Genomic DNA, 17,072 nt, shown 5'->3' on the forward strand with positions numbered 1-17,072 from the left:
GTACAAATACTTAGTTACTTTCCACCACTGCATATACTACTGTATATAGTATACATTTTACTTTCAGACGATAAAGAAAATGCTCATCGAGCTAACTGACTTTAACCATATTCATGTACAAATCAAACCCTGCCTATTGTTAGAAACTGAACTTGAGAAGGAAGCTAGTGAAGTGAAGTATCAAGTACCTTACTGTCCATATGGGGTGATTTTGTTGACGTACATTCTTCACGGTTTGTAACCTTGTTTGGTGACATCTGTGGTTGCATTCTTCTATGATCTCTCAGTTTTCTTTCCTAAGGAACATCTTGTGACTGAGTTGAATGGGTTGAATCTCTTGAGGAGGTTACACGATACCATCTATAGATGCTTTCAACTTGACAACATAAACATTCTAAATGGACCCCGAGTTTATTTCCTGTTGCAATGTTTGCTAATGTAATAACTGACGGGAAATACAGTTGGGTTAAAACCGTTCCCATAGAAACAGAATTCCAGTGAAACCATCTATTCTTTTAAAGTGGAACTCTGCCCATTTTCAGAAATTCCTATGGTTTAAAGCAGTGCAATAGGTTTAGTGAACATAAACAACTCTTATCCAAATCCACTATCTAGAGTGCTAAACCTCAAACGTGTGATGTTATCATCAGGTACGGAGTCTAAAGCTTGGGGGACTTGGGAGAGGTGATGCTGAGAGCACCCAGGGGAATGTTCTGAGTCTATGGGTAAATTTTCTGTTCCAGAACTGAAAATACTACCATAGAATGAAGCTCATATAGAAAATAAATAGATAAATAAATAAACACTCTGCAGGTCCACAAATTCAGTCTGCCATCCATTATCAGTGGAGCAGCTCCAGACTTTAATACCTGATGACATCACAGGTTTATGGCGTTGGGAGAGAGTAGCTCATTTCCTAGACACATGGAAATAACATATTCAACTTTTAAGTGTTGTTGGTTTGCAATGAAACTAATACATGATAAGAATGAGGAACCTGGCGATGGTTACGTAAGGTTCACTGAACAGCTAGATGATTATACGGAGCAACATAGAGGAGACTGGTGTTTGTTCATTCCTACCATCATCTGCCATGATCACAAGTGAACCATGTGATCAGCTGATTCGTTTAACTGTTACATCACTGTTTTGTTTTGTTTAGTTTTTCTATGAAAACGGTATCCTGTGCAACAGGGGTGGGAATCACCAGAGGCCCCATAATATTATATTATGTTCGATACTAAATGCACAATACTGTAATATCGCAATATATTGAGAATATTAATACTATTATTATTATTGTCCCCAACAGAAAACGTAGTCAACATCTGCAATAAAAACGATATATACATGATCTATTTGATCTAATAAGATAACGCATTCAGTCTGTTCACCTCACTGCAATCGTTTTTTATTGCAGCAAAATGGGATTGTCAAGCAAAAACAATCAAATAAATAAAAGTGATTGACGTCAGTGTATCGATATAATATCGCAGAAATATGGCTAAATCCAGTTGTGAATGAGGGATAGGTTGCATAGATACATGCAGCAGTGTCCCAGCTAATATTGGTATCTCCAGGTATATTCTCATAAGGAATCAAATATTATCTGGGTTATTGTGAACAGATGTTTGTGGCCATTCAAAAAGAATCCTGATTAATAATAACACACTGGTGTTGAATCCTCGTTCTTTCCCCCACATCATTGTTGGTGTCTCTTGGCCGAGTTGTAAGTGGTATTTTTTGTATAAATAAGTGTTAAATAGCTCTACATTCTGACAGCCATCATTGGAGTGTTTGGTCAGTAACTCCCAGTTCCTCCACTCTGCAGTAAGCAGAACATACATTTTCTGGTATGCCGTTCCCATCCAATAAGGAGAGAGAACCCTAGATATTTGTAGAAATCTTGCCAAACCAGATTTGCTTACTGCACTAGCAGATTATTTTACTTGTTTCAAGCACATATTTGGCTTATAACTAAGTTGCATTTCTTATTTTGGTCAGACCACTTTTGCTGTATGGAGTTCTCTCTCCTGATTGGATAAAGTGGGAAAGGATATCAGAAAATGTATTTTCTGTTTACTGCAGAGCGGAGGAACTGGGAGACCCATGTTACTGACCAGACACTTTGTATCAGTGATGGCTGTCAGAATGTAGAGCTATTATTTTAACATGTAGACCACTTATTTTAACAAACAAAATACAACTTACAACACCTTACATTCAACTTCAGTGGAGACCCACCCTAACCTAAAACAGAGATGATGTTTGTTGTTGTTGTGATAATCGAAATTAAACAAAATTAGGCGGTGTTGAATAGTCTCAATAGTCTCTCTAGTCTTTCTAAAAGAAATGTTCCTATTAATCTGTGTGGTCTCTGCTAGCAATTATTTTGAGATCTTTAAAGTGCAGTGCAACAATATTGTCACAAAATTACTCCCCCCCCCCCCCCCAGACTTTACAAAGGACACAGAAGTAATTAAATATATATTATTAAACATGAAGTGGAAATACTGCCCATTTCTGAGAGATCATCATATTAATTACAGTACAACTGCTCTGAATATCCACTTATCTACTCTATGAATTATTAAGGGACTTTCATGGATAGATTGAAATTGTGTCAGCTGAGTTGAATATTAATGACAGTTGTCTGTTAGCCTTCATTCAAATTCTGTAACATTTTCCAACATGTTAGTTTGAATGAGCTTCGGGTGCGACTGACTACCATGATATCTTTTTCTACAGCCAGACTTGCTTAACTTCAAGAAAGGCTGGATGGTCAAATCGGACAAGGAGGGTCAGGTAAAGATCTTTACAACTGGATCCTTGTTTGAGAATGGCGAGACATAGACTGATGCCAGCCAATTGAACAATTGTCATAGATTGTCACTGCAATTATTATCTACCCCTAGTATTATCATGGATATAGTCTTCATTATTTATATTTATTTTTATATTAAACTTTAGATGTTTTTTCTTGTGAAAATGTGTATTTGCATGGATATAATCTTTATTATTTAGATATATTAAACTTTAGATGTTTTTCCTTGTGAAATTATGAAAATCTTTGAAACTGTTAAGTCTAAAGCCCTCATCCAAAGTAAAACATTTAAATAAAAATAAAAATATTTTGTGTCAATTGTGTTTCTACACGATTATGTAGGGTGGTTAGGAACGGGCATATCTCCTTTAGGGACTGTGAAGTAAACAGATTGAGAGCCACTGCCCATGCAGTGTGTATACACATGTCTTGTGCCTCCCTCTAGTGGAAGAAGTTCTGGTTTGTGTTGTCAGCCGACAGTCTGAGATATACACATGTCTTGTGCCTCCCTCTAGTGGAAGAAGTTCTGGTTTGTGCTGTCAGCCGACAGTCTGAGATACTTCAAGGACTCCATCGCCGAAGAGGTACTTTGACACTACTGTAATATTCACTCGGGTTATATGATTGTTGCCCTTCATTCGAGGATGTCGAATGAATGTCCTCTGTCTTCTTCCTCTCCCAGGCATCAGACCTTGAAGGGGAAATTGACCTGACCAAGTGTTACAACGTCTCAGAGTACCAGGTCCAGAGGAACTATGGCTTTCAGGTCCATGTAAGAGTGAAAGCGTTGGACACAGGATTAACAACATTAGCCAGATAACTTTCCCCCCAAAATATGATTTAGTAACTTCAGATTTCTTTCATAATTAGTAATTACAATTTCAGTATGATTACAGGTGCTATATATAACATCCAGCCACTAGATGTCGCACTAGAGCACCAGCACGTCATCCAATAAGATGTATTCCACGTGGGGAAATTGGGTAGTATAGGAAGGGCTACATGCACGTAACAACATTCATTTTGGACCTGCATTTAAATGATCAATTGATTAATCCATAATCTTGGGGGGAGAAAAGCAATACTTTTATTCTGCACCTTTCTAAAAGCTCTGTGGATGTATTTATTATTATTTAATATTTTTAAATGATTACTCTACATACAAAAAAATGTATAACACCTTTAAATCACATTCCTACCCCTACTGTAGTATTCAAATGTAGCTTTATGGACTCAAATCCAAAACATGTAATGAGTTAAATCATTGTCAAAGTTATCTGGGCTAACTTGCTAATCGAAATACTCCCCTTTTCACCAAGTCTATAGTGTTGAACACTATGACACCTATTATCAGAAGTTAATTGTAATGTCTCTCTCAGACTCAGAGGGGCATCTATACATTGTCGGCCATGACGACAGGGATACGCAGGAACTGGATTCAGGCCTTGATGAAAAATGTACATCCATCTCATGCTCCCGATGTCGCCAGGTAAGTTACCTGTGAAAGTTAACAATGAAATGTCATTTTCTCATCTGCTGTAGAAGTATTATAGAAGAAGAATGATATAAAATGAAGAAGTAGAGAATAAATTAAAGATAATGTCCACTGTGACTGATCATGGGTTATAAACTTGGTTTGATAAACTTGACATGAATATATAATGTTTTTTTCTTTTTTTGATCCACTTTTTCTCCCCATTTTCTATTTTTCTCCCATCCCAATTTCGTATTGTCCAATTCCTCCCTCCCCTGTCTTGAACGTTGCTAGACTATGCCTCCCACAGGTCGGTTGTAGTGAGGATAGAAGCCTTGCATCACGTGTCCCCTCCGGTACACGAGGAGGCAGCCTGTCGCATCTTTTCACCGCAGCAGCTCGAACTCTCAGTGGCGAGGAGTAACGTGTGGGAGGCTCACGCTGCCCCCGTCACTTCCTGCTTCCGTCGCACTGGCGTCACCAAACCGACCTGTAGGAGTCGCTGTCCACAACGTTAAATCCCCACCCACCGGCTTTTCCCACCCTCTAACACTTGCCAATTGTGTTAGTATGAACGACCGGCCAGCTGGTAGCAACGCCGAGAGCTGGGCTCGAGAATATATAATGTTGAAGTATGCACAATATATAATGTATGTGTATGTGCTGAAGTAGAAGAGGAATATACTGTAGAAGAAGAAGTAGAAGAATACTGTATTATCTTGTCCTCTCCTCTCCTCATATTCCTTTCTCTGTCGTGTTGTGGTACAGTTTGCCGGGGCACCACATCCCCAGCAGTCCGTCCGAGGTCCTCCCCAAACCGGACGTGACCCAGGAATCCCCCTCTAAAGTCCCCACAGAGACAGACCGGCGCCCCAAGCCCAGGAGCGTGCTGGAGAGACGGCGAGAGGGGCGCTACAGGACCTTCGACTGGGCCGAGTTCAGGCCGCTGGCCAAGCCTCCGACGGAGGCGGAGACGAGGAGGGGGGCGAAGGACCCGTGCGGCCAGCTGGAGTCGATCGACCGGGAGAGGAAGAAGAGGCGGGAGGAGAGGCGGAGGAGGTATGAGAGCATGCTGGGCCTCCCTCTGGCCTGGGAGCTGTTGGGAGACTGTAGGACACGTGAGGACAGTGACAGAGCGTCCAGTCCTCGGTCGCAGCAGAGGGCGCAGGAGGAGATGGAGCAGTGCTGGCAGCTGGTGGAGAACACCGCCTTCAGGCTGGAGAAGACCGTGCCGCTCCATCCTGAAGCCCCGACCGAGGACACCGTGGAGCTGGAGGGCCTGCTGGACAACTACAGGAAGCGGGTTAGCAGTACTTTTGAATGTGTACAATGCGTACATTGAGACATAGTGGCCCGTGGGGTAGTAGCATTGCCTGTATTTGTAGTGTGAGGCAGCTTGATACACAAGTAATAACAATAATAATAATAATAAACTTTATTTGTATAGCGCCTTTCATACAAGAATTGCAGCTCAAAGTCAAGGTAAGACGTAGAACACCAAATCACAATTCTTCAGGATCTAACATCCCAATAGGCATCTTTGTTCACGGTTTCATCGTCACACATAATATAGACCGTTTTAAAATAGACCGTAATAAAAGAGCAGCAAAATAGTGCAGTGCAATAAAACAGTATATTATTTTTACAAACGTTCCACAGCTCTGAGTTGAAATCAGTATCCGCTAAAACTACATACTGCACCTTTAACTAAAAAATAAAATAAAAAAATAGACTTTAGAAACCTAACTGAAATTATATTGCGTACTTAGAAAACTAACTCAAAAATACAAAACTATAATAACCCTGGTCTGTATCAAAGTAATTGTTGTATGTGTAGAGGGTTTGGCAACGAGACACTCATTGTATCGTCTGTGTGGTTGAAGGTTGAAGATCTGAAAGCTGAGTTGGCAGAGTCTGATCGTCTCAGGTTGGAGCTTGAAGCTCAGCTGAATACAGCAGGATGTCACCAGACGCAAGTCCCAACACTGGTACAGAATAAAAAAAAAAAAAAATTATAGATGTTTCAGACTAATCTTGTTTCTCTTTTTTCGTTTGTTTTTCTTTAGGTTTTTAGTTGTGTAACTATCATGCTATAGTAGCGTTTGATCATTGCCATGCTTCCAGTAGTGCCTAACGATAATCAATACCCGTTTCTCTTTCTCCAAGCTTGACCCCCCGCTAAGCCCCGAATCTGATTTTGGCCCACTGACGTCACACGAAACGTCACACGAAATGTCACTCAGCAGCCACACCCAGAGCCTGAGAGACATGTACAGGGAGACCAAAGCGCTCCTCCACCAGCAAGACCTGATCAGACAAGACATGCAGGAGCAGCTCGGCCTCGTGCTGTCTATCCCCGCCCCCCTCCAGGACCACAATTCCCCTGGAGGTCAAACGCCCAGCATCTGGCTGCACGACGCCGACGGCAACATCCAAGACCTGGGGGATCTGCTCCCCGAGTCCTGTGTGCCGGTGGACACGCCGCTCCTCTCACCCATCTCAGACGGCCAGTGCTCACCGCCTCAGAGCGAGGCGTCGGACTCGGACAGCGGCGCGACCGACCCCCAGACCGATTTGGACGGAGACGTCCGTCAGCGGGCGCACAGCCCAGAAACACAGACACTCATTAGTATCGAGTGGAGCCCAGACTCGCTGGCGATGGACGAGACCGGCGGGGAGAGTGCCGGTGACTCGGAGGGAGACGGTCTGAACCGCTGCGAGCCGCTGAGCTGCGCGGAGGGGCATATGGCTCAAGACCAGGCCGTGGTGAGGAGGCTGTCCCAGGAGGTGGTGCTGCTCGCCAGCCAGAACGAGGCCCTCAACCAGCGCAACCAGGAGATGCTCAACCAGCTGACGGAGGCAGACCGGGAGATCGAAAGACTGAAAGCGGAGCTGGTCAGCAGCAGCAGGCACCCCGGCGATCCACATCACCTCTCTGAGGCGGATCAACTGAACCAGACCAGGGCGGAGTGTCTGGAGAGAGAGTTGAGCAAGAGGAACCAGCAGCTCCAAGAGGCCCAGTCTCTGATCGCCTCCCTGGAGGAGCGTCTGAGGGGCACAGAGACACAGCTGCAGCTCAGGCAGGCCACTCTCCAAGGCCTGGGTGTCCCGGCGGGCACGGAGGAGGAAGGCGACGAGAACACAGACGCACTCCTCTACGAGAAGAAGGCGGAGGGATACCTGCTCCGGTGCTTTGAGGCCACAGAGGCCAAGCTGACAGAGCTGGAGAGGCAGCTCCGCCAATCAGAACGGACCTGCGGTGAGCTCCTGGCCAACAACATGGAGTTTAGGGAGATTGAGAGACTTTACAGTCAGAGAGCTACAGAGGCAGAGGCTGATATCAGGAGGCTAAACGCAGAGCTAGAGAACGAGAGGTTGGGGGAGGGAGATAAGTTGATAGTTGGCAATACAGTTTCAGTTGATGAAAGAGTCCAGCAAGTGATAGAGGGGATGGTGATGATGTTGCACGCCCTGGGGAAGTTACTGCAGGTGGTCGACAGATCGGATTACAGAATGATAAAAGGGTCTATAGAAAGTGGGCACGAGGAAGAGAAGCAGGCGAAGACGGTCGTCAGTCAGCTAAAGTGGGAGGAAGAGTTTTGGGAAGTGATGTTGACAGGCTTGAAGGGCGACCCTTCCCTGTTGAGCAAGGAGAAGCGTATGGACACACTCCTGAGCGAGGTGGCGGAGCGCATGGTAGCGGAGAAGCAAATGCTCCTCTTGGCCCACGATCTGTTCTCCGAGACGGACTCGTGCAGAGACAGCGGGAGGGGAGGTCGGGAGGGGATGTGCGAGAGCGGGTCTTTGAAGGACCTGGACATAATTGGGAATATCGCAAGTGATTCAGAACCAGAAGATACGGAGAATGATGACAACGATGATAATAGGTGGATATTGGATTCAAATCAGCAGCACGGCAACACGGATAAGAACATCAGCAGACATTTCACAGAACTTACGCAGACGAAGATTTCCTTGCTAAACCATATCGCCTCCTCCGTCAGGGCCTCGGCCAATGAAAACCTCAGATCCATGGCTCACAGGCTTTGTGATTTCCACAGCTCGGAGCATCCCTGGTCAGATTTCATTCACTCTGCGGCCATCGAAGCATTGTATTCCTATCACATAAGCAGGCTTCACTCATCCTACCGGAGGGAACTCGAGGAGACCAAACAGAGACTGCTCGCCTCTTCTCTGATCTGCAGCGACTGCGCGGGGCTGAGGGGTGAGAACATAGAGCTGAGGACCAGACTGTCGGACCTGGAGGAACGGTGGAACGCCTCGACGGAAGCGGAGATATCCACACTAAGCCAGATGGAGGCCACAGACGCTGAGCTATGGGACGGCGGGACAGATGATCAGAGAGTGGACAACACAGCTGGAAGTGTTACGGGGGAAATGGAGGAGGAGAACCCAGGGCACGAGAGCACTGCTGAGGAGGAGGAGGACATCCGGAACGTTGAAACACCAGAAAATATGTTGGAGGACTACGCCATGCCAGACCATATGGAAATGTCCCTTTTGAGCGATGAAGGTCATAGGGCGATCCGGGAGAAGATGGCTGCTGAAAATATTGAGATAATCGATGAAGACCGCGAAGAAACGTATAGCGTTGGGCTGGAGGATATTGTATTGTTAAGAGACAGAGTGAAGGACTTGGAAGGACAGCTTTCTGCACTAGTCGATGAGATGAAAGTAGAGCTGGAAGGAACAATTACCTCCCTTCAGCTGCAGCACGAGAAAGATATTGAAAAGCTCAAGGTAGGAGCCATCATCTTTATTTGGATTGAACAAAGTTTGATTAATGCCACTGATGTGAATTACTAGTAACTGTAGTTAGATTCCCTGCAAAATAATCAATTTGTAGAGAAGCACATAATACAAAACATTATGGGTCCGTTTCAAAGACCAGCGTTGAGCCTAGCAAAGACCAGCATTAAAGGAACACGCCAACATTTTGGGAAATTAGCTTCTGTGCGGTTCAGTAGGAAGCTATCTGGCTGCATGTTAGCCTAGCTTAGCACAATGAATGGAAGCGGACATGACCGGTTAGCCTAGGCATTGTCCAACTAACACCTCTCCCGAAGGCTAACCGGCCATGTCCGCTTCCATTCATTGTGCTAAGCTAGGCTAACCTGCAGCCAGATAGCTTTCTACTGAACGCACAGAGAGGGAACTGGTATCTATCTTCTTGTCTCTCTCTGGAGAAGACGGTAAGCTGATTTCCCAAAATGTCGGCGTGTTCCTTTAAGCCTAGCAAAGACAAGCCTTAAGCCTAGTTACGACAAGCATTGAGCCTAGTAAAGACAAGCATTAAGTTACGTATAACAGATCTAACAGATCAGACTACTTGAAGAAGAATCCTTAGTCTAGGGCTATTTGAACTTCCCAGCTGTGTCCCTCCAGGGTGCCTACGAGCAAGGATTTATCACCATGGAGGACTCACATCAGAGGGCTGTGGAGGAGCTGCAGCACAGACAGCAGCGGGAGCTGGAGCGTCTCCTGGAGGACAGAGACTCACTGCTGGAGGAGGAGACGGCTGCTACCATCACCGGTGAGTTAAGGCCTTAAGAGAGAGAGAGAGAGAGAGAGAGAGAGAGAGAGAGAGAGAGAGAGAGAGAGAGATGAACAAAGAAACAGAGAGGGAGAGAGAGATGAACAAAGAAACAGAGAGAGGGAGTGTGTGTGTGTGTGTGTGTGTGTGTGTGTGTGTGTGTGTGTGTGTGTGTGTGTGTGTGTGTGTGTGTGTGTGTGTGTGTGTGTGTGTGTGTGTGTGTGTGTATGTGTGTGCGTGTGTGTGTGTGTGTGAAAGATTGGGGGGGGGGGGGGGGGGGCAGACAGACAGATAAATGGAAATGAAATTGCTTCACTGTTTCTATATCCATAGTGGCCAAAGACACACTACAAGCGGCTCAAGATAAGAAATATATTTAATTTCAATTTTACGAGCCTTTATCCCCATTACTTTTGTCTCAGCGATTGCAGCCATAAAGAATGCACACCGTCTGGAGCTGCAGAGGGAGGTACAGAAAAGATGCCAATCCAACAACAGCACAGGAAGCGCAGATCTGGAAGAAATATGTCGGCAACACAGGTACAACCATCAAATCAAGCGATTTCCCAGCTGGGTCCATATTTACAAATCCGTTCAAAGTAGATCTATCCAAAGAGAATAAGTGTTCCTGATCACTGACCTCAGGTCAGCACTCCTACTCTGGAGTGTCCAAAGCCCGAAATAAAAAATAAGTGAACTGAACTGAACTGAACTGAATGGCTTCCATTTTCCAGGACAACTTGTGGCCAAGCAAGCTTTATGTTGCCACCTGGCATTTAGTTGGAAGTTAATTGAGTAGATGTGAGAACTGGACATTTGGTTTGGTTATGGTAGAGTCTGTGACTCATAATTTAATAACTGCTGGCTGACACATCGGAGTGGCACATTTGTTGTTGTACAGCTCAGTGTTCTGTGGCTCTCCGTCTGTCTGGGCCTTCCAGCAGGAAATCAGATTCAGATGACAGCGTGTCTGTGTGTGTGTGTGTGTGTGTGTGTGTGTGTGTGTGTGTGTGTCTGTCTGTCTGTCTGCATGTGTTCCTGTGTGCAGTGAGGAGCTGGCTTCCTGTCAGCGGGAGTTGGAGGCGGTGTCCGAGCAGTACTCTCTGAAGTGTCTGGAGAACGGACACTTTTCCCAGGCGCTGGACACAGATAGAAAGGCCCTGTGTCAGTGCCAACAGGAGAACCAAGACCTGAGGACCAGAAACCAAGTCAGTTCTGAATGATACACGCTCAGAACGGGTACCTTAATAGCCACTACACCATGAGCAATATGATACAAACCCCCCACCTTTTAATGTGTCCATTATGTGTTCATATAGCCTACTGTTGCATACATATTTTATATTAGCACAAATTCTGAGTCTTAGGATATACCACAAAGAGGAATAGTAAACAAGGATTATTTGGTCCATTATTACAATTACTGTATGTTGTCGTCTCTGCTAACTATAACACCTTGAGTACTAAGACCCGTATTAGGTTCCATCGCAGCAAGCTAAGATCACAAATTCAGTGAGCCTGTGAGTGAGAAGCATACATGTTGTACTGTTGCTGTTGTTGTTGTTGTTGTTGTTGTTGTTGTTGTTGTTGTTGTTGTTGTTGTTGACTTGACATGTTCAATCCAATCCACTTTATTTATAGAGCATATTTAAAAACAACAAAGTTGACCAAAGTGCTGTACACGTCAAACAACAAATATCACACAGAGATCAAAAGCACACGGTAAAGCATATACACAGTATACAGATCGTTGTGACATAAAAAGGCAAGTCTCTCAAGCTGTGTCAAAAACCAAGGAAAATATATGTGTTTTGAGGCGTGATTTAAACACCTGGGCCCTATTCCCCGTACCTGGTTCAACTAAGTCGATCAAGAGTCCCATTATCCAGATTCAATTAACCCGATGTTTGAATCCGGGATTTTCCTGTTCCTCGAAGGTGGATTCAGTCTCGTTCATTTGAACCAGACTTGAGACTCAGGATAATTGCGCGCGCCCGCCTCAGCTGAAAAGACAGCAAGTGTTGATAGCAGAAATCCTGATCTTCTAACGGCATTGATTGATTGATTGATTTAAAACTTTATTAACAGATTGCAGAATGGGCGTGCCTGCTGGCAGTATAGGCTTATGGAATGAATAATCAAATGAGATCTTGCTAGCGAAAATAATTAGTTCAGCTCTTTCAGAATAACGATAAAAACAAGCCCAAATAGTATATCTAATTGATACGAATTATATCATGAGGATATCTGTATGTGCTTAGGTAGGTATTATGTACTATATAAATACATGGTTTCCAAAGAGAGGCTTGGAGGGAGGCTTGCAGTTACACTATTAATCAGGTTTTAATCTGTTTCGGACCTAATCCATACATGCATTGAATTGATTACCATTTGGTTTATACCAGTGACACCTCATGTTCATCATCAGATAACAGTGCTTGAAAAGATAAATGCATTTTCTCAAATTCATTCATCAAAAACGTCAAAGGCTCATTCAATTGATCAAGTCACGTCACGTCATCAAATCCATCAAACAGCGCATCTCCTCATATATTTTAATCCCAGTTACAATATCACAATAACGTGTGACACTGTCACAGTGATACAATTAAATACTCCACAGATTCAGATTCCTCATAATTCATATCCACAATCCGCGCATAGACGCTTCAGTTTGAATGAAACGCATCCGGGTGCTCCGTTAAGCAAATACACAGCGAAGAATATTAAACTAATCAGAGCCAAACACCCGATAGGTTTCATTCATTAAAAATATCCCAGCGGGATTCACATTTGCAATGATCCGTTTAGTCCGTTATTAAAATAACTGTGTGTGTCGCGACTCGCGAGCGCCGTATCCGTATAAATATGACGTGCATTATATAGGACAAAGTAAATTCATAGGCTGAATATGATTTATTATCAGCGTTACTGCAGACCTATCATTCTACATTTCAAACGAAGCACAAAAACATAATTCAGAATGGCATAATGGGATCTAGACTGTGAGAAATATTTCAGGAAGCGAGCTGGGATTTCTTTGCGGGGGTGTGGCCATAGTTCATCCAGCTAACTGAACTTAACCCTGCTCCGGACCAGGTTCAAACTTTTTGATCTGTTGTCATAGTGATTTAGACAATCGAGCTTCGGGGAATGGAAAGGTCTGGCTTAAGTCATGCTATGCTGAAAATTATCCGGCTAACTCAGTTAGCCAGGTACGGGGAGGGTCCTGCCTAACATGCAGAGTCAGCTTATTCCAGAGCTTTGGGGCTGCCACTGCGAAAACATGGTCCCCCCCTAAGCTTCATCCTGGACTTAGGAACAGCCAGTTGTAATGTTATTGTTGACTTGACATGTTGTGATGTTGTTGTTGACTTGACATGTTGTAATGTTGTTGTTGACTGGACATGTTGTGATGTTGTTGTTGACTTGACATGTTGTGATGTTGTTGTTGACTTGACATGTTGTGATGTTGTTGTTGACTTGACATGTTGTAATGTTGTTGTTGACTTGACATGTTGTAATGTTGTTGTTGACTTGACATGTTGTGATGTTGTTGTTGACTTGACATGTTGTGATGTTGTTGTTGAATTGCCCAGGAGCTGAGTGGTGATCTAGCAGCAGAAGTCACCAGACTGTGCTCCCTGGCCCAGCAGGATGCCCTCCCACTCAGCCAGGGGATGGATGTCTATGAGCTGGAGGTCAGTCGGTCTCTCTTTAGATAAATGTTTGTGCCTGTTGTAATGTAATTGGTTGTTGATGTAGTATTTAACTCATTCAGCGCTGGGGATTAGCCATGGCCCTGTGGTCGCATTGCCACGCTTTAAAATATAGGACTGAGTCACCTTGTTTGCAGCGGTGTAAAGTACTTGAGTAATTGTACTTCGTTACAATACTTACATACTGTTTTGGGGGATTTGTACTTTACTTGAGTATTATTAGGTTTGTATAATTGTACTTTTACGCAATTACATTTCAGAGAAAAAAAAACATACTTTTTACTCCTTACATTTAAAATGCAGACCTAGAAAGTACAAAGTACAAATCTCGCAGGTCCAACGATTTTAATTAGTATATTTGTTTCTCTGGCCAAACTAACGTTAACGTTATTAATCCTGCGGCCGCACTTCATTTAAAAACAGCCAATCAAATCCCCATCAATGGAAAATGAACCCGCCCATACCCATGCTGATTGGTGCTTGTGCAAGACTAGAAAGCGGGGATCTTTGATTAAACACCTGCTATCAGAAGAATAGACAGTCAAAGTGACAAGCTACAGAACATGGCCACAAACGATAGTAGGAGTGATTAAGAGGACGAAATGGAAAATTTCATTGCCCTGGAATAAAAAAAAATTTACTTTTACTTTTTAGTACTTAAGTCAATCTAAAAGTAGAAACTTTTTTTTCTTTTACTCAAGTGTGTTTTTATCCAGATACTCTGACTTTTACTTGAGTACGATTTTGAGACGTTACCCATACTTTCACTTAAGTATAATTTCTGGGTACTTTTTACACCCCTGCTTGTTTGTAGAGCTATAACTATATTCTATAGTATAGCTATGGATACAATACTATGGCCCATTTGACATCACCTATCTATCGTTCAATATGTGAGAAAGAATACATTTTCCCATCTATACGTTCCCGTGTTATACCGTGGTGAATATAAGTATGGTTTTAGAGCGGTCTAGGGTCATTCATGAAATCCTGAGTTAAAGCACTATACGTCGATTCCACTATAGATGTTGCCATTTCTTGCCTGTATACTCTATTATCCCGAAATCAAATCTACATCATAGCTATTATGTTCCATCATGAATGCATGAAAGGGAGGGGTCGTTTCTGATTATTTGATTGTCAGTAACGGCATTCGCATTGAACACTAAAAACGGTTATCAGCCCGATTGGTATGAAAGCATTGCAGGATCAAGCTCAAATTTACGTCAAATCGTCCTTACCTGTGACCGGGAGTATTCCAAAAATAATATTCCAATTGTTTGATTGCCATCTGGTATATCCAATGTCCATTTGGTCGACGGCATAATCCACCACAACATATGGATCGGAGATATTTGCGCTTCGATAGAACCGGCAGAACGGCTGCCCTCGCCCGACAAGGAAACATGAAACCGGAGACCTGTGGCCATCCCACAGAGAAAGATGCAAGGGTATAAAGGGTGCTCGATACCGCCGTCTAGCGTGATGCGGCCGGTATTGCACTTTTACATTCTCATGATGATTCCCCATGTTAACCCCGAGTCTGTGTGCCTGTAATGAATAGAAATATAGAATAAAAGAAATAACGATCAAATAACGAGTATACTCATTGTTGGTGTTCAACGATTGGCGCCCAATAATGAGTATACTCGTCGTTGGCAGTGAATGAGTTAATGTCTGTGTATGTTTTTTTTCACTTTAACAATTATGTGTTTTGTACATTTATGTGTTAATATCTTTATGTTTTCCTTGTACACAACGTGGACCTGCAATGTGACCTATTAAATCAACAAGGCTGAATTAATTAATCAGTGATCTGAGCAGCACCTACAGTAGTTGTAGAGGAGCCATACAGTGATCTGAGCAGTACATACAGTAGTTGTAGAGGAGGAGCCATACAGTGATCTGAGCAGTACCTACAGTAGTTGTAGAGGAGCCATATATTGATCGGAGCAGTACCTACAGTAGTTGTAGAGGAGCCATATATTGATCGGAGCAGTAGCCTACCTACAGTAGTTGTGGAGGAGCCATATATGGCCAAAGGAAAGGACACTTTAAATTAGAATAACAGGAACAGTGTATTGCACTACCAAAGCTAACTAGCATGTCCCATATGCTCTGTAAATAACTATGTACAGATACCGAGATGTCACTCCATGTTACCTGTTACCTGTTTACTGCACAATGTTGTTTTTTCATTTTTTTTATTCTATTATATGTTGTACCACTGTATTGCACATCGTTGCGGGCAAGACCACCCGCATTTCATTGTATACCTGTATGCCGTGACAATTAAAACTCTTGACTCTTGACTATATAGTGATCTGAGCAGTACCTACAGTAGTTGTAGAGGAACATACACTGGTGGAAATAAATATAGTTGTATGTAAGATAAAGATAGTTCTTAGGTTACCACCGGTCAGGTAGACATTATCCTTGTGAATTTATCAAGAACAGCTTCTTAGGATGTTCAGTTATGTTGCTGCTGTTGTAGTTGTTGTTGTGACCACTAGATGTCATCCAATGCAATAAACAATATCTACACCTCTGTCTAAGTCTTAGACCAAAAAAAAGCTGTACTTTTTCTTATCTTGTTTTAATATTCAATACATAAGATTTGAAACAGGCATTGAGTTGACATGAACTGTGTCATTTTCAGATTACCCTGCGTGTGAAAGAGTCAGAGGTTCAGTGTCTGAAGCAGGAGCTTGCCTCCCTCAAAGACGAACTCCAATCGGCCCAAAGGGTGAGAGGCCACATGATAGCAAAAGATGGTTTCAGTGGAATGTTTGTTGTATCAAATGTTGTGTCTGTTCTACTGGTATATGTTTGTTTTTGTTTTGTCAAGTTGAAACCGCCTCTAGCCTGCCCGACAAGTATATATCCCTCTTGTGTCCTTGTGGGAAATTAATAAGCAAACCCTGTTGCTCTTTAGGATAAGAGGCTTGTGGGAAAGAAGTACAAGGACATCTATGCAGAGCTGACCACCATGAGGGCCAAAGCGGACAGAGACGTGGGACAACTGGAAGAGAACCTGAGGCTGGCTCACCAGGCCCTGGGAGAGACTTCACCCTGAAGAACATTTGAACATTTCATAAAGAAAGCTTTATCTAAGCTTTATCTTGATTGAGTTTTGTAATAACCCTTTAAGTGGATTTCTTTTATTTTTACTGAAGATAAAGAAAATAATCCACACGTGGGATCTCATCTGTATTCACTGCCGAATATGAATAATATAGTACATTCTCTTTGGTGTTGTCCACAAGGGACTCCTTTGAGAGGAGACATCTTTTGTGAACCTTCTGTGACCTGTCATTGGTCTATTTTATGTCACCAAGTAGTTTTTGTCTGTGATCCCGTATTCCCCTTCATGGTTTTTGATCTCTCAATAGTAGAGGCAACCAACAGTGTTTTGGCTTATTTTCACATGATGCCATTTTCTCTCCTGAGGTTTTTGATTGATTGATTGAACATTTTAATAACAGATTGCAGAATGGGTAC

General features: G+C 43.2%; 1 protein-coding gene across 1 annotated transcript in view; it reads left to right on the forward strand.

Annotated features, from left to right (window-relative positions):
* The window catches only part of LOC311240479 (uncharacterized protein), a 31,661-nt gene extending 14,589 nt beyond the window's left edge, over positions 1-17,072 (forward strand). The window contains exons 9-21 of the mRNA XM_084329058.1: positions 2,749-2,805; positions 3,340-3,408; positions 3,507-3,596; positions 4,204-4,313; positions 5,067-5,601; positions 6,182-6,286; positions 6,465-9,059; positions 9,705-9,852; positions 10,275-10,392; positions 10,901-11,060; positions 13,452-13,553; positions 16,231-16,317; positions 16,507-17,072. Coding sequence (XP_084185184.1) covers positions 2,749-2,805; positions 3,340-3,408; positions 3,507-3,596; positions 4,204-4,313; positions 5,067-5,601; positions 6,182-6,286; positions 6,465-9,059; positions 9,705-9,852; positions 10,275-10,392; positions 10,901-11,060; positions 13,452-13,553; positions 16,231-16,317; positions 16,507-16,647 — 4,317 coding nt within the window. The 3' untranslated portion in view covers positions 16,648-17,072. The remainder of the gene's footprint in view (positions 1-2,748; positions 2,806-3,339; positions 3,409-3,506; positions 3,597-4,203; positions 4,314-5,066; positions 5,602-6,181; positions 6,287-6,464; positions 9,060-9,704; positions 9,853-10,274; positions 10,393-10,900; positions 11,061-13,451; positions 13,554-16,230; positions 16,318-16,506) is intronic.

Source organism: Notolepis coatsorum (assembly GCF_963971535.1).
Source record: "Notolepis coatsorum genome assembly, chromosome: 14".
Classification (NCBI taxonomy): Eukaryota; Metazoa; Chordata; class Actinopteri; order Aulopiformes; family Paralepididae; genus Notolepis; species Notolepis coatsorum.